Genomic DNA, 27,486 nt, shown 5'->3' on the forward strand with positions numbered 1-27,486 from the left:
TTAGCATTTGCCGTATCTGCATTGCCTGTTAGCTTGTGGCCTCCCACCCGTGCGTAGCACGGGTATCTCACTAGTTTGCAAAACACGAGGAGAGAAGGAAGAAAGAAAGAATAGGTCAAGAGAAGGGGGAAAAAGGACCGGCAAGAAGCATAAACCAATGTGTTGTGAAAACACGAAATCTATTATGAAGAAATTATTAATTTGTTCTCTTGAACTTTACAAATCCCTTCAACACATCAGGTCGCAATAAATTTTGCAAGGTCGTTTGTAGTTTGAGCATAGTTAAATTCAAGTTTGAGCCTTGCTGAATCCAAAGAACTAAAAAAAAACATAATGCTACATTCTTGCACTGGGTTTACCACCCAGTTTTGCCTTCCGTGACAGGAATACGGCAAGTTTAGCAGTGGCGGTTAGAAAACCAAATACAATAGAAGCAGGTTCATTTTTGGGAGGAACCCCAAACACCTGTTAGGTCCGCCAGCTCGTTTGCAGGTTTCCAACCGTATCCAGAGTCATGCCGGAGATGGCACACTTTTAAAATGTTGGCAGAAATCGCGACTCCTCGGGATATCGGGGAAAAGTGGATTTAAAAATAAAGGCTCATGTGCAAATATGTTAATACCATACGAGTCTGTTTGAGGACTTATCGAAACGCTCTGCCGGGCGTTCAAGAGGCGCTGATGAAAAACGGGAAGCAGAGATGTATCAACGTGTTGTAGGTTGGTCAAAAACAGTTCCTGACCGTAACCAAGCCTCCCAGCTCGTCGAAGAATAGAGCAGGCCAAGGGCCTGCCTCGTAAGTGTTCTGCAAAAAGCAAGCGTTGGATGGAGCGGAGCCGGAAGGCCAACAGGCGGCATTTCACATCAACGAGACCATGACCACCCTCGTCCGAGGGACAACAATGGCGCTGGGTCGGAGCCAGTGGTAGCCTCCCCAAAAAAATCCACCAGTTTGCTCTGAATTGCTTGAAGCAAAACCTCCGGTAGTTGTAGGCAGATGAATCGGTGCTACAAAAGGGTAGTGACTAGGTTGTTAACAATAAGCACATGACCTTTATAGGAAAGGTAGGGTGGAGCTCTTTTCCATCGGCTCAAATGCTTATCCACCTGGTCAATGATCCTCTCCCAATTGTTTTGGACATACTGAGGGGGGGCCGAGGAAATCGCCCAAATACTTAATGCCATCGTTTTCCCACACTAGCTCTGCAGGAAGGGGAGGTGGTGGTAATAATGGTGGCACAGGTAAGCCATTGTTGGGAAAGGGGAACCATAGAGCCTTGCTTTTCCCCCAATTGCATCTTAATGATGAGGCAAGGTTGAAGTCCGACAAGCACCTTACTAAGGCGTCACTGTCGCATTTTCTTTTTATGAAGACGCGTCGTCAGCATATGCAGACAGGGTCAAAGGTGGGTGTCCTGGAGAAAGAACAAGCCCAGGGATATCTTTTCTGAGAGCGATTAAGAGAGGTTCCAAAGCGAGGGCAAATAATAGACCTGAAAGTGGACAACCTTGCCTTACCCCTCTCTGAACCTTTATGGGTGGGCAAAATTCGTTGTTAACTTTGATCAAGCTGGAGATGTTTGCATATAACAAAGCTATGTAGGCTCTAAAATTAGCACCGAGCCCGCAAGCTTGCAACACATGACACAAAAACTCATGATCAATACTATCAAAGGCCTTTGCAAGGTCACGAAACACCAATCCAAAATCCTCTTTGACACATTTACCTGTTAACAAATCTCTGATTAGGAATATGTTATCGTAGATGGATCTGCCAGGGATGCTGCAACTTTTATCAGGTGACACCAGATCACCAATAACTGTCTTCAACCGGTTCGCAAGGACCTTGGAAAACAGTTTGTAATCCGTGCACAACAAAGAGATTGGACGCCAGTTTGACACGTGTCGGAGATCGCCTGTCTTTTTTTTTTTTTTTTTTTTTTTTTTTTTTTTGTATACAATATCGAGGCTCGTGAAAGAGCGAACATTAATCACACAGAAAGACAAACCGACACATAAAACATATAACATAGGGAGCGGTAGACACGATGGGGAGAGAGGGGGAAGGACACAAACACAACATTTGAGAGCAGGGACCGAGAGACATGGAGACATCGAGAGAGGGCGAGGGCTTTGGGGGGGGGGGGCGTGGGAAGGGGGCAGTGGGAGAGGTATAAAACATATGGACACTGCCAGGACTTCCAGGAAAGAAGTTGGAATTTCAAACAAGGTGGATCTGGGGTGAATTAGCGGGGGTAGAAAAGATCAAGGTTTTGGATGGGGGAAGATAAGAGATGGTGGTGAACAGCTGTTTTAAAGACCTGGAGGGAGGAGTGGGATTGAAGGGAGTGAGGGAGTTTGTTCCAGAGGCGGGAGAAAAGAGGAATGAAAGAGTGAAGGTGAGCGGAGAGCCGAGATTTCGGCAGTTTAACCATCAGAGGGTTGCTGGCAGATCTTGTGCGACCTGTAGGAATATTTGGGGGACAGAGCACAGAGAGAGCTGGGGGTGCAAGGCCGGAGAGGAGTCGGTAGAAGACAGAAAGACCACCTGGTCTGGTATAATGCCACAAAAATGGAACAAATGGCAGGTATTATGCTACCAAAATGGTACACGTGGCAGGTATAATGCTACCAAAATGGTACACATGGCAGGTATTATGCTCCCAAAATGATAAACATGGCAGGTATTATGCTACCAAAATGGTACACATGGCAGGTATTATGCTTCCAAAATGGTACGTGGCAGGTATTATGCTACCAAAATGGTACACATGGCAGGTATTATGCTCCCAAAATGGTACACATGGCAGATATTATGCTACCAAAATGGTACACATGGCAGGTATTATGCCACAAAAATGGTACACATGGCAGGTATTATGCTACCAAAATGGTACACATGGCAGGTATTATGCTATCAAAATGGAATACATGGCAGGGAAAATGTCACAAAAATGGTACACATGGCAGGTATAATGCCACAAAAATGGTACACATGGCAGGTATTATGCTACCAAAGTGGTACACATGGCAGGTATTATGCCACAAAAATGGTACACATGGCAGGTATTATGCTACCAAAGTGGTACACATGGCAGGTATTATGCCACAAAAATGGTACACATGGCAGGTATTATGCTAACATGGCAGGTCTTTGGTAGCAGGCAGAGTACTGCTCTTCTAAAACTGAGCGGTAGCTCTCTGGATAAAAGAGACGCATCCAGAACGTTGAGCAGCTCTGGGCTCAGAATGTCCCAGAATGCCAAAAAAAAAAAATCGGCAGGTAGGCCATCGATGCCTGGGGCCTTCCCCAAATCCATCTCAGCAAGCGCACTCACTCGAGAAGGGAAATTGGAGCATCCAGTTCCAAACGCTAGGCCTCAGTCACAGAAGGAAAATGAGAGGTTAAAACATTCATCCTCTCATAAGAAACAGTTTTGGCTTTGAAGAGATCAGAAAAGAAAACAGCGCTTGGATTAGTAAGGATGTAAGGAAGACTCGAAAACTAGACCTGGCTTTAGAAAAAAACCACCCTCAGCAGATGAAGCTAACAGATTGCGAAATTAGCATTGTCCTTTAAATATTTAGGGTGCCGGCTTGGGATCCTAGGATCCTTGGTTCGAATCCCGATTGATCGCTGAATTAACGCCAGGGGGGTTGACTCAGCCTGTCATCCTTCCGAGGTCGGCAAATCGAGTACCAGCTCACTGGTAATTCCCTGTGTGTCGCAAGAGGCGACTAACAGGGTTGGCGGCAGGAAGGGCATCCGGCCTTAAAACATTGCTTCAAAAAGGGAACCACGGTGCCCAAAAAAGGCCAACCCCTGCTCTGCGGGGAAAAATGGCCTCTAAAGGTGGTTCTTTAAAAGTTTGGCACCCAGTCATGTTCCACATTAGATGTGATGTGGGTCTCTTTCAGTAAAATAACATTAGCCTTTTTACGTTCAAACAAGTTTTTAACCTGGGCCTGACGTTGGTGACTAGCACCACCGCCGTTCCTATTTAAGGCCGCCAAAGAAATATTTTTCATTCCCTGTTAATGAAATCGACCTGCGGTTGGGAACTCTCCGTACCTGCTCGAGTAACAAATTTTCTTAATCTGTGGAATTGAGATCTCGTCAGGTCAAAATCCTCAGGTGCTTTGATTATTGACTTTGTGGTGCAAATGAATGCTGCCAAGTCAGGGAAATAGTCTTTAATTACGATCTTACGGTGACGATACATTTCGTTCAGGAAGGTAACAATGATTTGAGGGGATATCTGTGATTGACCTGTCAACGGTTGTGACAGTTCAGTTACTTCAATGTCATCCTCAGACTCCACAAATCGGATGATATGCCGCCAAGATCTGGGATATTACATGCCGCCCCCGCGATGTTGTCTGGAGGCACCTTCACACATTTCCTAAAGTGTTCCTGTGAGCACTCCCTAACACTTTGGTGGATATTTTTTATATCTGGGATTGGGGCTTCAGTTTGAGATCCCAGCAACCCCAGATGTACTGGCCCCGTTTGTAAAGCGGGGACATTTATTGAATCCTCGGTCTGATCGGTACTTAAAGGGGAAACAAGCCAAAAAACATTTCCCAGCTCGGAACTGGTAGTAATTTCACTGGAAGTTTCTTTCTCGGAAACTTCCGGATGAGAGGTAATAATTATTTTTTGAGGCTCATTAATCTGTCAACGGTTGTGACATTTGTATGTGACAAACGTGTATGAGACAGTGTGTGACAACGGTGTGACAACGTGTATGAGACTCGTTAGTATTGTTGGCAACGTCATTTATATCCTCAGTTATTGAGGGAATGTCGGAGGGACACTCGGACGCTTGCACACCGGCAGTGGCCGCCGCCCCTGACCGCCTTCGTTACCGCACCAGCAAAATTGCATAGCTCTGGTGCTCTTCGCTTTTTAGAATACACTACACAATCTTCGTTCATGGGTTCGGGAAGGGGGGCAATGCTAGTTGTGTTAGTCACATCGGTGGGTGTCATCACATTGGAATCGGAGAGCACCAGGGTGCCAGACAACTCAGTCGGGGTGTCAGAAGGTACGGTCGGGGTATCAGACGGTGCGGTCCGGGTATCAGAAAGCACAGTTGGAGTGTCATAAAGCACGGTCAGGGTGTCATAAGGTGCGGTCGAGGGGTTGACCTTTATACGGTCTATTTTGTTATGTCCTGATTCACCACACTTTGGACAAGAGGTCTTGGGACAAAACCTTTAAACATGTCTGGATTCTCCACAAAGAAAGCATGTTAAGGAGGCTGAGGAAGCATACATGTGGTATTCACGAACGTTTAACGATACTTTGAAGGAGATATTTAAACCCGTATCGACTCCATAATCCGGAAGAATCGTGTACACTTGCCTCATGAAGCTCATTACGTGTTTGACGCGATCGCTGCGGCACCCGAGTGGAATAATTGAGACTTGGGAAACAATTTTACCATAACGAGACAGAACGGATCGGACTTTCTCACCTGGCATGAAAGGTGGTACAGTGGATATTGTTATCTTGGTAGCTGGAGTATCCTTAGGGGATACCGTAATAAAATGACCCCCTTTTATGGTTAGACCGGTACTAACGATGTGAACACCCTACCTAGTTAACATAACTCCACCCACCGTGGGAAGACGCATAAACAACCTTAAGCTCCAGTTTCCTTGCTTAATACATCGAGATGTCTCCTACGCGTCCACGGTCCAAGCTACACCTATACAATCCTATCTGTATTATGGTATTTCATCCTCTACCCCCACGAACGTAACAATATATAAATATATTTTTTAACCTCTGCCACCTAAGGTGGGTGGAGGTTATGTTTCCACCACTGTCTGTTTGTTACTTGGAAAACTAAATTTTGCCAAGTATGTTGATCGGTTTGGTTAGTTTGCCTGCTCGCCTTGACCCCAAACCGCTCGGCTGAGCATTCTGAAACTTTCGCAGATTGTAGGCACCCTCTCTGCGACGGCCCACAACAAAGTTTCGTAAAAGTCGGTCGACGCATTATGACGTGATGTTGCAAAAACACGTTTTGGGCGATAACTCTGGAACCGGAGGTCTGATTGACTTCAGGTTGACGCCAATATGTTCTCCGTTCTATTTCAAACAACTTTCTTGTTTGAACTTACGATGTAAAACGAACAGATTTCCTAAGCGTGTGGATTTGAAAGTTTGCCTGTCAGTCATAAAGTTTAAAGCACATTTTGGCCGATATCTCGGAAACTAACGGTGTTGGAGCAAAAATAACGATATTTTCGACCCATAGGGTTAGTTTAGTTCACATCAGACATGGTTGTGAAATGACTTTATTCATTCATTTTCTTTACTGTAGCCTGGGGAATGGAGACTCATTTTTCATTTGATTTGGTTCAACAGGCAGGTAACCTGAGTCCCTCTTTGCCTCTTATTTCCCAGCCCTCACAGTTGAGGATTCACCACAAGTGTTTGATTTGTTGTATTTTGCCAAGTGTCATTGTAATTTGTCTGTCTGTGAACAGGATATCAAAAAATTGTGGAGAAATTTGGTGGACAGGTTGAGTGTGTGACAAGGACCAAATTATTAGATTTTGGTGAAGATCCGGACACTAGAATTTTAATTATTTCTTCAGGATTTTGCATAAAGGCTGAAGCTTTTTGCCCAAAAGGTGCAGATTCTGCAGGAACTCAAACCAAATGACGGACCAAAACACAAGGCGGTTGTCTTGGAAATGCTCAGTCGCATGGAGGATGACGAAGATTAACTGAAAAAGGTCATGTTCACAGACTAAGCTTGCTTTCATGTATCTGGGAAGGTCGTCCAGCCCCCCTTGAAAGCCCCCCTTGATTACCCCCGCCACCAAAGGTGGATGGAGGTTATGTTTTTTTTGTTTTTTTCTGTGGGGGTTTGTCAAAGATGTTGTCTACAACACCAAGGTGGCAAACCTGCAGGATCTTGGTTCTCGGATCACAGCTGCATGTGCACAGGTGGACGCAAACATGCTGAGCTAAACATGGCAAGAACTCACGCGTGTGCCGCTCTGATGTCCTGCGCATGACAAACGGACCTTGAAGTGTATTGATGGTGTGCCCAAAACTTTGAGTTTCTCTATTATATAAACCAAAGGGTATCGTTGTATAATTCGTGGTTCTTAATATATTAACAACCAAAGTTGTCCGGGTCTTTTTGGAACACCTGTATGGCATGATCTTTCAAAAAGTTGTGGACGGATTCAGACAAAACTTGGTGGATGAGTTGGGTGGTGACAAACAAGCCGATTACATTTTGGTTCAGGTCCGGATCCTTATCCGGCCTGTCATTGGGATACAAAACGTAAACTGTTTGGCCTGGCAGAGGTATGCACTCTACCAAGTGTCCGTTCAGGTATTCGCTGTTTTCCTCAAGTTTAGTTTGAATTCAAAGCGGATGTGGCCAGGCTTTGCATTTCAATGTGCTTTCTACTTTCGTTTGTGATGGTGTCGTCATTAGATTTCTTCTTGCAGGAACATATCATGTAATCCTGGATGAACCACACTTCAAAGAACTGTTAATGTACCATGTGACACCTCCACCAGTCACAAATATGGAATCGTCCCTCATCCGAATGGGTAAGATGTGGATCTGCACTGGCATTTCCATTAGTTAGTCATTTTGGGATATGCTTGTAGCTGTTGAGGAAAAATAAAGTTTGGAATGTCCAAGTTGAAAAGATTAAGCTGATGAAACACATTTGGGAATGTATTGGGTTAGTCAGAGAAGAAGTGCACACGCAGATTGGAAATGACAATGAAAGTCAGTCTTTTGAGTGGTGTTTGCGATTGATCAACGAAACCACACACACATACCATGGTCCTGTTACCTGCCCTGCGAGACTCTTGTCCCCTTGTCTTAAAATCGCAAGCCAACCTTTTTATAATGTGGCACTCCATTGGGATCTAGAATTCTCCATCGCGTTAAGTGGTGCGAACAGTTCCAGCACTGAAGTGACATCCCATCCTGAACCAGGCCGTAAAAGCCTCTATCCTAGTGTGTGTGGATTGCTCCAAACTTCATCATGCAAATTGTGTAAAGGTTTGAGCTCGACTCGCCACTTGACTCCACGACTCACCCACTGACTAAGGGGTCATGAGCGAACACTGCGGCACCACATGACCAACTCGCCTCTTGGCTCCACTACTCACCCACTAAGGGGTCATGAGCGAACACTGTGGCACCACATGACCAACTCGCCTCTTGGCTCTACTCACCCACTAAGGGGTCATGAGCGAACACTGCGGCACCACATGACCAACTTGCCTCTTGGCTCCTCTACTCACCCACTAAGGGGTCATGAGCGAACACTGCGGCACCACGTGACCAACTCGCCTCTTGGCTCCTCTACTCACCCACTAAGGGGTCATGAGCAAACACTGCGGCACCACATGACCAACTCGCCTCTTGGCTCCACTACTCACCCACTAAGGGGTCATGAGCGAACACTGCGGCACCACATGACCAACTCGCCTCTTGGCTCCTTTACTCACCCACTAAGGGGTCATGAGCAAACACTGCGGCACCACATGACCAACTCGCCTCTTGGCTCCACTACTCACCCACTAAGGGGTCATGAGCGAACACTGCGGCACCACATGACCAACTCGCCTCTTGGCTCCACTACTCACCCACTAAGAGGTCATGAGCAAACACTGCGGCACCACATGACCAACTCGCCTCTTGGCTCCACTACTCACCCACTAAGAGGTCATGAGCGAACACTGCGGCACCACATGACCAACTCGCCTCTTGGCTCCTTTACTCACCCACTAAGGGGTCATGAGCAAACACTGCGGCACCACATGACCAACTCGCCTCTTGGCTCCTCTACTCACCCACTAAGGGGTCATGAGCAAACACTGCGGCACTACATGACCAACTCGCCACTTGACTCCACTACTCACCCACTGACTAAGGGGTCATGAGCGAACACTGCGGCACCACATGACCAACTCGCCTCTTGGCTCCACTACTCACCCACTAAGAGGTCATGAGCAAACACTGCGGCACCACATGACCAACTCGCCTCTTGGCTCCACTACTCACCCACTAAGAGGTCATGAGCGAACACTGCGGCACCACATGACCAACTCGCCTCTTGGCTCCTCTACTCACCCACTAAGGGGTCATGAGCGAACACTGCAGCACCACATGACCATCTTGACTCCAGGACTCACCCACTAAGGGGTCATGAGCGAACACTGCAGCACCACATGACCAACTTGCCTCTTGACTCCAGGACTCACCCACTAAGGGGTCATGAGCAAACTGCGGCACCACATGACCAACTCGCCTCTTGGCTCCACGACTTACCCACTAAGGGGTCATGAGCAAACACTGTGGCACCACATGACCAACTTGCCGCTTTGCTCCACTACTCACCCACTAAGGGGTCATGAGCGAATACTGCGGCACCACATGACCAACTCGCCTCTTGACTCCAGGACTCACCCATTAAGGGGTCATGAGCGAACACTGCGGCACCACATGACCAACTCGCCACTTGACTCCAGGACTCACCCACTAAGGGGTCATGAGCAAACACTGCGGCACCACATGACCAACTCGCCTCTTGACTCTACTACTCACCCATTTAGGGGTCATGAGCAAACACTGCGACACCACATGACCAACTCGCCTCTTGACTCCACTACTCACCCATTTAGGGATCATGAGCAAACACTGCGACACCACCTGACCAACTCGCCTCTTGACTCCACGACTCACCCACTAAGGGGTCATGAGCAAACACTGCGGCACCACATGACCAAGTCGCCACTTGACTCGTCATGGGTGATGTCATCCAACGAAGCAAAGCTGTTAGGTAGATGCATATCTATCAATTGAGATGACATTTTGTTTCAGGACACTGCTGGGATCCCACCTGTGCAGTGATGCCATCATGCTCGGCTGGTATCCTGGTGGAATTTTCATTTCCCAAGGTGGTTGGGATTTTCCACTAGTTGACAAAACAAATTTGGTTACCTGGGATTGAAAGAATGGCAGGTGTGGAACTGGGGTATAATGATGTTCACAGGTTGATCGTCTCTCCAGAGTTATCCAGTGTGAAGTAATGTATCCTTACTATGACAGAAGGGAATTCCTTTCATATACCTTTTGTAATATCAACATGCTCCATGTATTGCTATTGATTTTGTCTTGATTGTTCAAATATGAAATTGATCCATTGCCAATCAGATTAGCATTTGGCTCCACAAGATACAGAGTATCTCACGTTTCTTCTCTCGTCCCAATCTTCCACATCCCTCTCTCCCGATTTTTCACCTCGCCAGGCTTCCCACAGTTCTCTGCGGGCACCGTGGGAGACGGTGCTGACAAGCCATCCTTCAACATGGCGTGAGTCTTATGCGACAACTGTATGCAAGTATTGTATTTGGAAGTTTTGATTGGTCCAGACCTGTCCGCAAATCTGCCGTACTGAATGCACTTTATTTTCCGAGTGTGCTTTCCTGTTCTGTCGTACAACAACCTCAAACTTCCGGCGCAAGTAGGCAATAACCTCAAACTTCCGGCGCAAGTAGGCAATAACCTCAAACTTCCGGCGCAAGTAGGCAATAACCTCAAACTTCCGGCGCAAGTAGGCAATAACCTCAAAGTAGTGGCGCAAGTAGGCAATAACCTCAAACTTCCGGCGCAAGTAGGCAATAACCTCAAAGTAGCGGCGCAAGTAGGCAATAACCTCAAACTTCCGGTGCAAGTAGGCAATAACCTCAAACTTCCGGCGCACGTGGGCAATAACCTCAAACTTCTGGCGCAAGTAGGCAATAACCTCAAACTTCCGGCGCAAGTAAGCAATAACCTCAAACTTCCAGCACAAGTAGGCAATAACCTAAGTAGCGGCGCAAGTAGGCAATAACCTCAAACTTCCGGCGCAAGTGGGCAATAACCTCAAACTTCCGGCGTAAGTAGGCAATAACCTCAAAGTAGCGGCGCAAGTAGGCAATAACCTCAAACTTCTGGCGCAAGTAGGCAATAACCTCAAAGTAGCGGCGCAAGTAGGCAATAACCTCAAACTTCTGGCGCAAGTAGGCAATAACCTCAAACTTCCGGCGCAAGTAGGCAATAACCTCAAACTTCCGGCGCAAGTCCGTGTAGATTTTAAACAAGACGTGTTGAGGATTCCTTCATGTTGTTTGTCACGATTAGACAAAACATTTGAATGCTTGTGCTCGATACGATTGTGCGACGTCTTGAAGTCCTTTAAAAACAAATGTCAAAGTGGACAACAGTGTTGGACAACTGGGATTTTTCTTTATTGGAAACACTTTGATTGAAGAGCCGGGCTCTTGCTTGAGACGGACGAAGTGACGGGCAAGACACAAACTCGTCCGAGAAGATGTTTATTGTAAAAACCAACTCGGGAACTCTCAAAAGCCCATTTATCGGGCTGCATATATACACAAAGAATTAAGTTAAGCACCCCCCCCGTTTTTGTACAACCTCGCACATTACAAGTTTGTTGTCGTCAAAACAGTGTAATATACCCATGATATTGCTATATTTTCTGGAGAAGTGATATTATGGTCACATAAAAACATAACAATCATGCCGTTTTCAATATTTTATTCTGAATAATTTAAGGTGAAATTTTTTGGGAATTTTAGGCATATTTTCACCTCAATTTAAGTATGGAGCTATAGGTCCATCACGGACAGTGTGGATGACGTTTATGTTTTCTAACGTACAGTCATTGTTCTGAGAAGACCTCTAGCGATCTTTGCGTCAATAACGTGTGTAGGACCCACGTGATCGGATCACTGACTCAACCAATCACTTTTTTTCACTTTGATCACTCAATTTCATCAATGGATACTTGCTAATGTCATACCAATCATTATTTGATCTCACATACCTTAGAATATATGCCAATGTATACATATACACAAAGAATATATATTAGGGGGTGCTTACCTTAATTCGTTGTGGAGGGGTGCTTAACTTAATTCTTTGTGTATATATCCAAAACCAGAAAGCATAACCAAAACCGAAAGTGTTTCGGTGGTCACGTGACCGACAGGTGCAAGGGATTATAACCGCACGCGCGCACGCTTTGGTGGTCACGTGACCAGCCACCCCGGCGCCGAGGTTGTCCGCCGGTGACGTCACCGGCTGGAGCAAGGAGATTCTGCTGCTGGTCTCGCTTGGGGGACCCATGGGTCGCTACACACGCCCCCCCAGAATGGACTTGATCCAGGAAGGTCAACCTGAGGGGGGTCCGGATGAAACGACCCCTGGCCAGTCACGGGGGGGGGGGGGTCCGGTGTGGTGGGGGGTGCAGTGGACGGGGGGCGGCCGCGCCGCGGTGGGAGAGCCAGCCGTGCCGGCTGGCCGACGTCCATGTGGGCCGGTTTGAGGCGGTCCAGCGAAATCCGGGCCGCCGATGCTGACGATGAAGGACTTGTTGTCCCGTCGTAGGACCCGGAAGGGTCCGTCGTATGGTGGTCGGAGCGGCCCCCGGTGCGCGTCGTGGCGCACGAAGACGTACTCCGCCGAGCGGAGTGCTGGGGGGACGTAGGATTGGGGGTCGCCATGGCGGGACGTGGGCACCGGGGCAAAACGTCGGGCGGCCTCCTGGAAGTCCGTGCGCTGGCGCGTGTCGGACCAGGGGCTGGTGGCGTCGGGCATGAACTCGCCCGGTACGCGGAGGGCCTGGCCGTACACCAGCTCGGCGGTGGACGCCTGGAGGTCCTCTTTGGGGGCCGTGCGTAGGCCCAAAAGGACCCACGGGAGCCGGTCGGCCCAGCCGTCGTCCTGGAGGCCGGCCATGAGTGCGGCCTTCATGGAGCGGTGGAACCGCTCGCACAACCCGTTGGCCTGGGGGTGGTAAGCCGTGGTGCGGTGTAGGGTAACGCCCAACGTGCGGGCGATCGCGCCCCATAGTTCGGAGGTGAACTGTGGGCCGCGGTCCGATGAGATGTCCGCCGGTGCGCCGAAACGCGCGACCCAGGTGGCGATGAACGCCTGGGCCACGTCAGCGGTGGTGGTGGAGGTGAGGGGCACGGCCTCCAGCCACCTGGTGGTCCTGTCCACCATGGTAAGCAGGTTGGTGAACCCCTGCAATGGGGGAAGGGGACCCACCAGGTCCACGTGGACGTGGTCGAACCGTCGCTCGGGCACGGTGAAGGGAGCCAGCGGAGCCTGGGTATGCCGGTGGACCTTGGCCCGCTGGCAGGGTGTGCAGGCGTTGGCCCAGTCGCAGCCCATGCCAGACGAAACGCGCCGCCACCAGCCGCTGGGACGCCTTCCGGCCCGGGTGAGAGAGGCCGTGGAGCGAAGCAAAAATGCGACGCCTCCAGGTGACCGGCACAACGGGGCGAGGTCGGCCTTGGGAGATGTCGCACAGCAGGACTGTGTCCGCGAAGGGGACGTCAGCCAAGCGGAGGCCCGTGTCCGCCACCCGGAGCGCCTGCACCGTGCCGTCGGTGGCCTGGTCCGCTGCCATGAGGGTGAAGTCGACGCCAAGGTGGACGGCGTTGGCGCCGGCTCGAGAAAGGCAGTCGGCCACGGCGTTGTCCTTCCCGGCGACGTGCCGGATGTCCGTGGTGTACTCCGACACGGCGGAGAGGTGGCGCTGCTGGTGGGCCGACCACGGCTCCGTGACCTTGGCCATGGCGAAAACCAACGGCTTGTGGTCGACAAAAGCCGTGAACGGGCGGCCCTCCAGGAGGTGGCGAAAATGGCGGACGGCCAGGTACAGCCCGAGGAGCTCGCGGTCGAAGGTGCTGTACTTTAATTCGTTGGGCAGGAGTTGCCGGCTGAAGAATGCGAGCGGCTGCCAGGCCCCGTTTACCCATTGTTCATGGACCGCGCCCACGGCGTAGTCGGAGGCGTCCGTGGTGAGGGCGATGGGAGCCTGGGGTACCGGGTGGGCCAGCAGCGTGGCGTTGGCGAGGGCCCGTTTCGCGCCGGTGAAAGCAGCGTCCATGTCCGTGGACCAGACGACGTCGCGCTTCGCCGGCTGGCCGCGGAGGCCGGCGTACAAGGGCCGCATGAGTTGCGCAGCTCGGGGCACGAAGCGGTGATAAAAGTTCACCATCCCGAGGAACTCCTGCAGCGCCTTGACGGAGCGGGGGCGCGGGAAAGCGGCAATGGCTTCGACTTTGGCCGGCAGCGGCACGGCGCCGTCCGGGTGATGCGGTGGCCCAAAAAGTCGATCGTCGCCGCACCGAAGTGACATTTGGCCGGGTTGACGATCAATCCGTGCTCGCTGAGGCGGCCGAACAGCGTCCGGAGGTGGAGGAGGTGCTCGGCTCTGGACGTGCTGACGACGAGAATGTCGTCCAGGTAGGTATAGAGGAACGGCAAGTCGCGCAGCACGCCGTCCATCAGGCGCTGGAACGCCAGCGCCGCGTTTTTGAGGCCGAAGGGCATCCGGAGGAATTCAAAGAGGCCGAAAGGTGTAATCACGGCCGTCTTCGGGATGTCGGCCGGGCGGACGGGCACCTGGTGGTACCCCCGAATCAGGTCCACTTTTGAAAAAATGGTCCGCCCCGCAAACCGGGCGGAAAAATCCTGGATGTGCAGAACGGGGTACCTGTCGGGGGTAGTGGCGTCGTTGAAGCGGCGGTAGTCGCCGCATGGCCGCCATCCGCCCCCCGGCTTCGGGACGATGTGCAGCGGCGAGGCCCAGGCGCTGTCGGAGCGCCGCACGATGCCGAGGCGCTCCAGCGCCGCGAACTCGGCCTTGGCGACGGCGAGTTTGGCGGGGTCGAGCCGGCGAGCCCGGGCGTACACCAGCGGGCCCGTAGTGGGGATGTGATGCTCGATGCCGTGGCGCACCGTGATGGCCGAAAACGTCGGTCGTGTGAGGGCCGGGAACTCCGCAAGGAGGCGTGCGAAGTCGTCCGCCAATGGGAGGGCGCAGGAAAACTCGGTCGGCACGGCTCAAGGCGCATGCCAGGGAGCTGAAAGTTTCGGCGTTGACGAGACGCCGGCGTTTCACGTCGACCAGCAGCCCGTGGGCGCACAGGAAATCGGCCCCGAGCAAAGCCATGGGGACGTCCGCCGTCACGAACTCCCAGTGAAAGAGCTGGCTGCCGAAGCGGAGGGCAACGGTGCGTGGGCCGAAGGTGCGGATGGCGGAGCCGTTGGCTGCGACCAAGGGGGGGGCCGGAAACGGCGGCCCGCCTGTCCTCCGCCGAAGCGGGAATGACGCTCAGCTGAGCGCCGGTGTCGCAGAGGAAGCGCCGTCCCGACGCTCGGTCCGCGATGAACAGCAGGTTTCCGGAACGGCCGGCGTTCATTGCTGGTAGGGAATGCCGGCTCGCCCGTTTCCCGACTTGCCGAACGTGCACGGGGGTCGACATGATCGGGCCTGCCGCCTGAACCTGGCGTGGAAATAACACCAGGCCGGGTCCGGCGGGGGCTCCGGTCGACGCGTCGGGCCTGGGCGACGCGGCGTCGCCGCTGCCAGTCGCGCCGGCCCGCGGCCTCCGGGAAGGAAACTGCGTCGCGGGCGTCGGGTGGGTGGGCGGGAAGGCTCCCGGCCACCACCCCGACAAGCTGGCTCGCCGCCCCGGCGAGCTGGCTTGCCGAAGCGATCTTGTCGGCCTCCTTGGCGAGGTCGCGGGGGTTCACGATGGTCGTACCTGCCAGGGCGACCCGTACTTGGGCCGGGAGCTGGCGAAGAAAGAGCTCCTGAAACAGGAAATCCGAGGGGTGCTCGCCGAGCAACGCGAGCATGTAATCCATGCGTTCGGACGGGCGCGTATCGCCAAGCTCAGGAAGGTCGAGCAGGCGTCGTGCGCGCTCAGCCGGGGAGAGGGCGAAAGCGCCCAGCAGAAGTGCCTTGATGGCGTCGTACTTGCCGTCAGCGGGCGGGTTCTGGAGGAAGCTCAGGCAGCGGGCGGCGGTCGCGGAGCCAAGCGCGGCGACCACGTAATGGTATCGAGTGGCGTCCTCCGTTATGCCACGCAGGGCGAACTGGGAGTCGGCCAGCGCGAACCAGACGGCGGCATGTGCTTCCCAGAAGGTGGGCAGTTTGAGGGACACTGCGGTGTCCATCGCGCGTCGTAAATTCGGGGTCACCAGTGAAGAGCCGGGCTCTTGCTTGAGACGGACGAAGTGACGGGCAAGACACAAACTCATCCGAGAAGATGTTTATTGTAAAAACCAACTCGGGAACTCTCAAAAGCCCGTTTATCGGGCTGCATATATATCCAAAACCAGAAAGCATAACCGAAACCGAAAGCCACGCCTCTCAGGCGAGGCGTGTTTCAGTGGTCACGTGACCGACAGGTGCAAGGGATTATAACCGCACGCGCGGCACGCTTTGGTGGTCACATGACCAGCCACCCCGGCGCCGAGGTTGTCCGCCGGTGACGTCACCGGCTGGAGCAAGGAGATTCTGCTGCTGGTCTCGCTTGGGGGACCCATGGGTCGCTACATGATCACCTTTAAAAATGGCAAACGTACATATGCATAATAAAATCAATGGCTGAAAAAAAAATTTTTGTAAAGAGGTACAGGACTTATTTTTGTGGGAGATTTGAACCGGAACCAATGAGTAGGCAAGCCAGTTATCCTGACACTTACTTGTTTTGACCGAGGTGACATTTCCACGACTTCCTGTATATCCTCACCTGGCAGGCAGTTGGAGAGCCAAGGTGATGTCAGCCTAACTCTTGGTGGATACTTTTGCCCACAATGCTGTGCAAAATATGGGCAACTTCCCGTTGAGTGCAAAATCTGTGGTGAGTCTGCAACTGTGTTTTGTATCGTCTTCTCTTTCTCTCTCTATGTCTTTTTATCTCTGTCTTCTTTCTTTCTCTATCTGTCTTTTTATCTCTGTCTTCTTTCTTTCTCTATCTGTCTTTTTATCTCTGTCTTCTTTCTTTCTCTATCTGTCTTTTTATCTGTCTTCTCTTTCTCTCTCTCTCTGTCTTCTCTCTCTCTCTATCTGTCTTCTCTTTCTTTTTCTATCTGTCTTTTTATCTCTGTCTTCTCTTTCTCTCTCTGTCTTCCCTTTCTCTCTCTATCTGTCTTTTTATCTCTGTCTTCTCTTTCTCTCTCTGTCTTCTCTTTCTCTATCTGTCTTTTTATCTCTGTCTTCTCTTTCTCTATCTGTCTTTTTATCTCTGTCTTCTCTTTCTCTCTCTGTCTTCCCTTTCTCTCTCTATCTGTCTTTTTATCTCTGTCTTCTCTTTCTCTCTCTGTCTTCTCTTTCTCTATCTGTCTTTTTATCTCTGTCTTCTCTTTCTCTATCTGTCTTTTTATCTCTGTCTTCTCTTTCTCTCACTGTCTTCTCTTTCTCTATCTGTCTTTTTATCTCTGTCTTCTCTTTCTCTCTCTATCTGTCTTCTCTTTCTTTTTCTATCTGTCTTTTTATCTCTGTCTTCTCTTTCTTTCTCTGTCTTCTCTTTCTCTCTCTATCTGTCTTTTTATTCTCTGTCTTCTCTTTCTCTATCTGTCTTTTTATCTCTGTCTTCTCTTTCTCTCACTCTTTCTGTCTTCTCTTTCTCTATCTGTCTTTTTATCTGTCTTCTCTTTCTTTCTCTATCTGTCTTTTTATCTCTGTCTTCTCTTTCTTTCTCTATCTGTCTTTTTATCTCTGTCTTCTCTTTCTCTATCTGTCTTTTTATCTCTGTCTTCTCTTTCTTTCTCTATCTGTCTTTTTATCTGTCTTCTCTTTCTCTATCTGTCTTTTTATCTCTGTCTTCTCTTTCTCTATGTCTTTTTATCTCTGTCTTCTCTTTCTTTCTCTGTCTTTTTATCTCTGTCTTCTCTTTCTTTCTCTCTCTGTCTTCTTTCTCTCTCTCTGTCTTCTCTTTCTCTATCTGTCTTTTTATCTCTGTCTTCTCTTTCTTTCTCTATCTGTCTTTTTATCTCTGTCTTCTCTTTCTCTCACTCTCTCTGTCTTCTCTTTCTCTATCTGTCTTTTTATCTCTGTCTTCTTTGTTTCTCTCTGTCTTCTTTCTCTCACTCTCTCTCTGTCTTCTTTCTCTATCTGTCTTTTTATCTCTGTCTTCTCTTTCTTTCTCTCTCCGTCTTCTTTCTCTCACTCTCTCTGTCTTCTCTTTCTCTCTCTGTCTTTTTATCTCTGTCTTCTCTTTCTCTCTCTGTCTTCTCTTTCTCTGTCTGTCTTTCTTTCTCTGTCTTTCTTTCTTTCTCTGTCTTTTTCTCTCTGTCTTTATTTCTCTCTGTCTTCTCTTTCTCTCTCTCTGTCTTCTCTTTCTCTCTGGTTGAATTTTAAATCATCTTGCGCTTTCTGGATGTAAAAACTTGCAGGAATAAAAAGTGAGATAATGGCGGTGTGTTGTTCATGAGAATTGAGAGTTGAGACCAAGACTATCCCTGGTAAATGAATCATTTTCAGGCCTGACTTTGGCATCTGCCTCTCATCTTGCCCGCTCGTACCATCACCTGTTCCCACTGGAGGCGTTTGAAGAAACTTCTTTGGAGAACATCTCTGGAGACAGGTAGAAAACAACATGTCAGAGTATAATTGAGTGTAAGAGGGAGGAGAATCATGGTTTATTCTGAAAGCATCGTTTTTGTTTGCAGAGTTTGTGAGGCATGCCAGGTGCAACTGACCAAACAACAGGTAAGTTTTTCATCCAAACAGGCTGTGGGGAATATAGGGTATAGGGGAGGGGACGTGATAAGATGGGATGCTGGGGGAAGCGACATGGGGTGCGAGAGCGATGGGTCGTCAGTAAGAGATGTGGCGCAGATTTGATCCAGTGACCCATCTCTTCCCCACAGGTGTGCATCTGTCCCGAATGCAAAGCGATCTTCTGTCTCGACTGCAACCTCTTCATCCATGAAAGTTTACACTGCTGTCCAGGCTGTATTCACTCACAATCCTAATTCTTATCAATCGGTCATGATATTATTGTCATGTTTGTACATCATCGTTTGATTTCTTTTCATCGAAACCTTCAAATTTTCGTTTGGTCCAACTTTAAATGGTTTTCACGTTTTAATTGCGTCACTGCAAGCCATGCAGAATGTTTGGTTTATTTAAAAAATGCAAAGAAAACCCGCAATGCGTCATTCGTTTTTATTCAAATAATTCCCAGTGCAGCAACCACAATTGTGGCCGAATCGTGACAAAAGATCCAAGTCATTAAAAAAAACACTTCCTCTAATAACCCTCGGAGCTGCCGTTTACACCTTCATCTGTAAGAGCACAGATGAGGTTCCAAGTCCTTCCGCACCATTTCATTTGCAAAAACCTTGATGGGCCTTCTGTCCACGCCGACCATGTTGAAGACCCTGGGCAGGTAGAGTCAAAAAGAAATGAGGCTAATCATATTACAAATAAGCAAACGGTGCATAATGTAAATGTAATTCCCAACAAGAAACCGAGCGTGGAGAATTGCTGATCATTACCAGGTAGTATCCGGTGTGATATCCACTCATATACCAGGATATGAGCATGGTCGCAAGGGCCTCGTCTTCTCCTTCAATCGAGTCATTTGTTGGTATGGGAGGTGGGGGGACGACCTGAGGAAGAAGATTCACATTTAGTGATGGGATCGACCATGTTGATGCTTCAGTTTTATCTTCTGTAATACAATTCCAAAGAGTGACTGAAAACTAATGGAGATGTTCTGTAATAAATGTATGTTAAGTTGTTTGTTTGTTTTTAATACAAAACTCTATTTATTGCACTTTGCATGCATTTGCACTTGCACTTTGCATGCTACTTTGCATGCATTTGAAATTTCGACTGAATTAAAAAAAAAAAAAAAACTCCCAACAATTAAAAGCCGTGCTGGTTAGTGAATACCCGGCTTGGTAATGAAACACAAACATCAAATAACATCCAAATGTATGGCCTTCAGTGTTGGGATGCGAATGCTAAAATCACTTACTGGGGCCTCAAGCACACGTCTGGTGAGCTGGGGGTGGGTTTTTGACCAGTCTTTCACAAACCTGTTGACCAGGTCTGCCATTTTACTGGAGCTAATATCAGCATGAATATGGCCAGGTTGTCGATGCTAATTCACCTCTAAAATCAGGAAAAAACTAGTCTTTGTAAAATCAACGGCTTGTAAAAGTTCTACATCAAGAACTCAATTTCTCACTCGCCTTGTACTGATCTCACACCTCCCAAACCCCAGGAGTACTTTTTCCCGTCCTCCAAACAGTAGCAACTCGATCTACATCTCTCTGAAACATGGTCCAACTTTTAACCACTCATCCCAACTCTCTCTTCCTCAAATGTGGCGATTTCAATTCTCATCATGGAACTTCAACAAAAGGACTTCTGTGACTACATGGGACTGACTCAATCTGTGAACATTCCAGCCTTTTGAACATTGTCCAAATGATAAATCCTCCATGTCTTCAATGGGGTCTTTAACATCGACTAACCATGGGGTCGGCAACTGTTTTGAGCATGTCAAACAAAATTAAAACCTTGAGCAGTTGGTGCACAAAGAGCCAATCATACAATTTAAACGCAATTAAATGTAGCCTAAAACATTGTGGAAGTCGACAAAGTTATTGATTAGTAAAAAAAAAAAAAAAGATTAAATCGTACTTCCATTGCGCTTTCTGTTCAAGCAAAGGATTTGGAATTCCAGATAACTCAATAAAAACCCAATTCCAATGTCAAATCAGTGTTATATGGTGCAGAGAGACACGGTAAAATGATCATGGAAATGGAACACAAACTAATGGTCTTCTATCAGATGTTTAAGAAGGATTAAAGATTTTCAAAGAACGAAGATGGTGATGGGTTGGACATATAATGAGAAAAGAAGATGGACACCTGACCAAAGAAGCTATGTTTTGGACACCAACGGAGAATAAAGAGGGGAAGGCCAAGAAACACAAAACACCAACGGGAGAAGGAAGAGGGGAAGAAAGAAACTGTTAAAATGAACTTCGGTCAGAAAGAGGAATTGCACTGGAGTATGCAGAGAGGATTGCTCAAAACCGAGTAGGATGGAAGAATTTCATTGCGGCCCGATGTGTTGAAAAGCACGTATCTTAAGAAGAAGAAGATTTCCGTTTTCTAATGGGACTTCTGCTGTCGCAGCATTTTGCTGATTCATTTGAAGTCTGGTTCGTAGCTGGTCAAGTTAAACTTCATGCAGCCATTCAGACTTTCTTCTGTTAATCTTGAACGGTCAGGTTGTTTATAATGTGACAAGTTGGAGAATGCTTGTTCAACACGTGTCTAGATCCAAACATGGTTAACAAAGCAAAAGTGACATTCTGCATTGTGTTGTGTCGAAGTGGAAGCTCATTCCAAGTTTGCAGAATTACAGTGCATTCAGAAAGTATTCAGACTCCTTCACTTTTTCACATTTTGTTATGTTGCAGCCTTTTGCTGAAATCGTTTAAATTCATTTTTTCTCTCATCAATCTACACTCAATACCCCATAATGACAAAGAGAAAACAGGATTTTAGAAAGTTTTGCAAATTTATTAAAAAGAAAAAACTGAAATATCACATTGACATAAGTATTCAGACCCTTTGCTTTGACACTTGAAATTTAGCTCAGGTGCCTCCCATTTCTCTTGATCATCATTGAGATGTTTCTACACCTTGATTGGAGTCTACCTGTGGTAAATTCAATTGATTGGACATGATTTGGAAAGGCACACACCTGTCTATATAAGGTCTCACAGCTGACAATGCATATCAGAGCAAAAAACAAGCCATGAGGTCGAAGGAACTGCCTGCAGAGCTCAGAGACAGGATTGTGTCGAGGCACAGATCTGGGGAAGCCATCAAAAAAAAATCTCTGCTGCATAAAGAGCACAGTGACCTCCATAATTCTTAAATGGAAGAAGTTTGGAACAACCAGGACTCTTCCTAGAGCTGGCCGCCCAGCCAACCTGAGCAATCGGGGAAGAAGGGCCTTGGTAATAGAGGTGACCAAGAACCCGATGGTCACTCTGGCTGAGCTCCAGAGATCCTGTGTGGAGATGGGAGAAACTTCCAGAAGGACAACCATCACTGCAACACTCCACCGATCTGGGCTTTATGGCAGAGTGGCCAGACGGAAGCCTCTTCTCAGTGAAAGACACATGAAAGCCCGCTTGGAGTTTGCAAAAAAAAAGCACCTAAAGGACTCTCAGACTGTGAGAAACAAGATTCTATGGTCTGATGAAACCAAAATTGAACTGTTTGGCCTCAATTCTAAGCGTCATGTCTGGAGGAAACCAGGCACCGCTCATCACCTGCCCAATACCATCCCAACAGTGAAGCATGGTGGTGGCAGCATCATGCTGTGGGGGTGTTTTTCAGCAGCAGGGACTGGGGGACTGGTCAGGGTTGAGGGAACAATGAACGGAGCAAAGTACAGAGATATCCTTCATGAAAACCTGAAACAGAACACTCAGGACCTCAGACTGGGCCGAAGGTTCACCTTCCAACAGGACAATGACCCAAAGCACACAGCCAAGACAACGCAGGAGTGGCTTAGGGACAACTCTGTGAAGGTACTTGAGTGGCCCAGCCAGAGCCCTGACTTGAACCCAATCGAACATCTCTGGAGAGACCTGAAAATGGCTGTCCACCAATGGTCCCCATCCACCCTGTCAGAGCTTGGGAGGTTCTGCAGAGAAGAATGGCAGAAAATCCCCAAATCCAGGTGTGCAAAGCTTGTCGCATCATACCCAAGAAGACTCGGGGCTGTAATCGCTGCCAAAGGTGCTTCCACTAAGTACTGAGTTAAGGGTCTGAATACTTATGTCAATGTGATATTTCAGTTTTTTCTTTTTAATAAATTTGCAAAACTTTCTAAAATCCTGTTTTCTCTTTGTCATTATGGGGTATTGAGTGTTGATTGATGAGGGAAAAAATGAATTTAAACGATTTCAGCATAAGGCTGCAACATAACAAAATGTGAAAAAAGTGAAGGGGTCTGAATACTTTCTGAATGCACTGCATGTGATCAACCCACGGTCATTTCTTCAAATCAGTCCAGTTGTGCATCCTTGAAAATTCCGTTCTTACACAGATGCACTGATTGTAGCCTGGTGTTGGCTTTGTGGTTAGGGTGCCGGCTTGGGATCCTAGGATCCCGGGTTCGAATCCCGGTCGATTGCTGAATTAACGCCAGGGGGGTTGACTCAGCCTCTCACCCTTCCGAGGTCGGCAAATTGAGTACCAGTTCACTGGCAATTCCCTGTGTGTCGCAAGAGGCGACTAACAGGGTTGGCGGCAGGAAAGGCATCCGGCTGTAAAACATTGCTTCAAAAAGGGGACCACGGTGCCCGAAAAAGGCAGGCCAACCCCTGCTCTGCGGACAAAAATGGCCTCGAAAGGTGGTTCACACAGATGCACTGATTGAAAGACATCTTGACCAATCAAAGCTCAATGAAACTACAGACTCAGGAATACAAGCAACAATAATATCTGTCCGTGCCATGGGCCTGTTCGTGCAGGACAGGGCAGAGATCCAGCTCTGGGCCAATCAACAAGATGGCTGGGTTTGTTGGTCGTTGGATCTGGATTAAATGAATATACCCCACAAAATTACAACCTGTCATTTGTAAATGCGTATGTTTAATTAAGAAATATCGTAATATTTGGAATTAAGTGCTTGGCCTGTTTACTTCACGTTTATACCGTATGTGCATTTGCACCGATAAACTGAAGACCTGCGAGCCACATTGGGATTGTAGAAGAGGCAGATATGGCTCACGAGACGTAGCTGGCCGACCCCCGGACTAACCCATTTGAATGTATGAAAAGGTGGGTCTAGTGAAAACCATAATAGAATGAATAGATGTATTCAACAGGTTTATCATTCTGGCAAAATTGAGAGTTGCACTGAAAAAGTAAATCCGTTTTTAACTCAACTGGACATTGGTGCTGTGAGCTTATGCGATTGAGCAGTGTCCGTGGGTCAGTCAGTCTGTAAACACTTCAGTCATTGTCGCTTCAACTACACACACGATGTTGATGAAACTTGGCCACAAGCACACTCCCCTATTTCTGCTTCTTCCCGAGCTATCACGTACGCACGCACGCACGTACGCATGCATGCACGCACACACACACACACACACACACACACACACACACACACACACACACACACACACACACACACACACACACACACACACACAGAGCTTCTTCCCCAGTTTTCCCTTCTGTAATTGAGAGTTTGTGTCTGTTTCCAGCTTGTTCACCCCCGTATCCACACTGTTCCTTTCATTCTGTAATTATTTTTCCTGGTCCGTTTTGTTCTCACTCCGTCGAGCTTCGACTATGTGTACAAAAATCCATTTTAAAAGTTGTTGTTTTTTTCCAAGGACAATTATACTGGTCACCAAAGGTGTCGATGGTTCCACGAAATTTGTTGTGCCAGGACCGTAAGGTACTACCACGCTGCCTTACCGGTGGCATCCCAGCGAAGGAAGGAAACCTGAACCAGGGTGGTGGCTGCGGTAGAAGAGGAGAAAGAAAGGGCAGTTTATAACATCATGGTACATGGTAGATACCAATCAACTTCAGCAACGGGAATCCATATGTTGCCTCTGCAGATGAATTCACTTCCAAAATGCTACATATCTCCTTTAAATGCCATCCTTCGCAAAATCCTTTATTTTTATTTTTCAACATAAGCTTAATCAATAGACTTCTCCATCATGACAAACAGTACTTTACAGCCTTAAGTTTTTCTAGATCATCCAACATTTTTTTTTTGTTTTTTGAGATAGTAATGAAGAAATGCCCTCCGAGTTTGTAGACTGGGAGTCGTTATGCCTCGCAACTCGTGCGACTGATTTTGGGTGTTTTCAAAATGGTAGCGAACATAGTGTCATGTGTGGTAGGCCAGCACTTAGACACGAGCAGAAGCACCCACCGTTGCCTGGTTATATTCTAATCATGTTGGCATTTTGAACAAATCTGTGGTGTTTCTGTTTGGTTTTTTTTGTGGGTGCCTGAAACACTTCACAAACAAACCAAAAAACTTCGGGTTTTTTTCCCCCCCAAAGACTTCACCCACCCACTATGGAATGTGGTCGGGGATCATTTACTATTTATTACCTTTCACATAGCTACAAAGTATTAGGCACTAAAGAGCAATATTAAAAATCCCCCAAATAATTGAACTTTTTCTTTTTTTTCTTCAAAAATTGCAATATTTCTTCTCCTTTTTTTTTTGCCACCTACAACACTCCCAGACACTCATTGATGAACCTCTGAAAGTTTGAGGAAGATCCGTTCAGCCATCTGAGAAAAATGGTGACACAGACAGAAATGGCTCTCTGATAATACAGAACATTATTGTTAGTTAAGATTTTTGATACCTTTTTGGAAATGTTAATGGTTGATGTCAACATTGTTTTATAATCACAATTACCAATCTATAATAGTAATAAAAAAAAAAGAGGTGTATGTGTGTGTGTGTGTGCGTGCGTGTGGTGTGTGTGGTGTGTGTGTGTGCGTGTGGTGTGTGTGTGTGGTGTGTGCGTGCGTGCGTCCCCCGTCCGTCCGTGTCCCCGTCCTCGCCCCTCTCTTCCTCTATTCCTCACTTCTCCCCCGCCCCCCAACCTCTCTCTCTCACTCTCTTGAAATTCCCATCACTAAGCAACGCTGCATTGCTCAGCAACGCCGAGTACCTGTACTAGTCTGTAATAATAAAATGTATGTGTGTCTGTCCTCCATCACTCCAAAACCATGAAACCTAGCGGCCTGAAACTTTGCCTGCATACCAAATGAACGCCAAGGAAATGCATGAATCCAAACTGGTTAGTTGGGTAAATTTAAATGCCCCTTTTGAAGATGAGTGGACCCGTTAGTCCATTGGACAAGTTTTCATTGGTCTTCATGTCCTTGTAGCATACATGCCTCTGCAGTGCTTGAGCATTACCTTACCTTTCACCAAGCTCAGATGTACTTGGGCCAGGGCGGGGGCAGGTACGGGGGGAGGGGATTATATGCTTGTTATTTTTCGTCCTCTGCCCACAAAATAGCTGGAAGCATTATGTGTTCGGGCCGTCTGTCCGTCGTGATAGGTTTTCGTTTCTGCGATACCTTGGGAACGGCTGAAGGGATCCACATCAAACTTGGTCCAGGTGTGTATAAGGTATAGATCAACTGAATAGATTTTGGGGTCATGAGGTCAGAGGTCATGTTAGGTAAAAATCCTGTTACTGCATTAACTTGTGAACCAGTCATGGGATTTTCACCAAACTTTGTATAATTAGATATAACTAGGGCCCGTACTATATATATATCTAAAATTATATCCCCCCCTCTATTTACATGAAATGGTTTGGTCCAAAGCGAACGGCTTGCGAGTACGGTGACAATCCCCCCCCCCCTCTATTTACATGAAATGGTTTGGTCCAAAGCGAACGGCTTGCGAGTACGGTGTTTTTTATCGGACCCGTGGAATTATAGATAGTAGTTTTAATTAGTTTTAAAACATAGTTTAACGGCAACATAGTTTGCCGACGGGAAATAAATGAATACGCTCTCAAATGTGCCATCCGAGGCAGAGTCTGTTCGCCACGTTCGGCACACGTGATAGCTCGCTGCTCTCTGATTGGTTGAATCGTTTTTTGGACATAGCTCGGTAACTACTTCTGCGATTAATTTAAAACCTTGAAAAGGCACATCCTCGGGTCCCCAGCAATATACCTGGCAAGTTTCAAGTATATCGGACCGGTAGTTGTCGAGAAACAGCGGTCACAGACAAACGTACATACAAACATACATACAAACATACACACAGAGATTAGTGGAATTATAGATAGATGATGCAAAGATGAACTGATTAAATTTTGTGGTCAATAGGTCAAATGATAGAGGTCATGTTAAGTTACAATTATTTCGTTACCGTGATAAGTTATGAACGGTCAAAGGGATCCAAGTCAAACTTGTATATTTATGTAAACATGAACTGATTACATTTTAGGGTCAAAAGGTCAGAGGTCATTTTAAGTAAAAATTATGTTACCAGGCCAATTTGTGAACCAGTGATGGGAATTTTAGCAAACTTCGTCCAAATATATGTGTGATGCAACGATGAACTGATTGGATTATAGCATCAAAAGGTCAGAGGTCAGAGCTCATGTCAGGTAAAATGTGATAACTTTCAAACAGCTGAAGGGATTTAAATCAAACTTAGTACAAGTACGTATCATGATGTAAACCTGAACGGATATTTTGGGGGTCAAAGGCCAGAGGTCATGTTAAGGAAAAAATTATTTTGTTACCGGGTAGTTAGGTATTAATTAATATATGCTTTGTTACAATGGTATTGTTTTCGTTATTTTGTAATTAGAATGCAATGCCATGAAATGACCTATTAAGCTGCTCTACACACCTTAACATGGCATGCATTTAAAACAGGGGAATTCTTCCAGATTCCTTGTAGTTAATTATCTCAACTCAGGAGATCATAACGATCATTTCGGTTTATCACATTCCACATCAGAAAGCTTCAGTAGAATGCCACAAAAACCATGACTGACTGACTGACTGACACACACACACACACACACACACACACACACACACACACAC

The 27,486-nt window shown here is 47.6% G+C and overlaps 2 protein-coding genes across 2 annotated transcripts in view; one reads left to right on the top strand and one right to left on the bottom strand.

Moving 5' to 3' along the window:
* LOC137436380 (general transcription factor IIH subunit 2) overlaps window positions 1–19,017 on the top strand; it is a 76,412-nt gene extending 57,395 nt beyond the window's left edge. The window contains exons 10-15 of the mRNA XM_068130100.2: window positions 7,484–7,588; window positions 10,307–10,370; window positions 16,623–16,726; window positions 18,349–18,451; window positions 18,537–18,576; window positions 18,738–19,017. Coding sequence (XP_067986201.1) covers window positions 7,484–7,588; window positions 10,307–10,370; window positions 16,623–16,726; window positions 18,349–18,451; window positions 18,537–18,576; window positions 18,738–18,842 — 521 coding nt within the window. The 3' untranslated portion in view covers window positions 18,843–19,017. The remainder of the gene's footprint in view (window positions 1–7,483; window positions 7,589–10,306; window positions 10,371–16,622; window positions 16,727–18,348; window positions 18,452–18,536; window positions 18,577–18,737) is intronic.
* Window positions 19,018–19,021: 4 nt separating this feature from the next.
* Window positions 19,022–27,486, bottom strand: part of LOC137436381 (survival motor neuron protein 1) — a 38,965-nt gene continuing 30,500 nt past the window's right edge. The window contains exons 7-9 of the mRNA XM_068130101.2: window positions 24,346–24,390; window positions 19,368–19,481; window positions 19,022–19,250 (exon numbers count right to left, since the gene is read on the bottom strand). Coding sequence (XP_067986202.2) covers window positions 19,197–19,250; window positions 19,368–19,481; window positions 24,346–24,390 — 213 coding nt within the window. The 3' untranslated portion in view covers window positions 19,022–19,196. The remainder of the gene's footprint in view (window positions 19,251–19,367; window positions 19,482–24,345; window positions 24,391–27,486) is intronic.

Source organism: Myxine glutinosa, chromosome 11 (genome assembly GCF_964187855.1).
Source record: "Myxine glutinosa chromosome 11, kmMyxGlut1.1, whole genome shotgun sequence".
Taxonomy (NCBI): Eukaryota; Metazoa; Chordata; class Myxini; order Myxiniformes; family Myxinidae; genus Myxine; species Myxine glutinosa.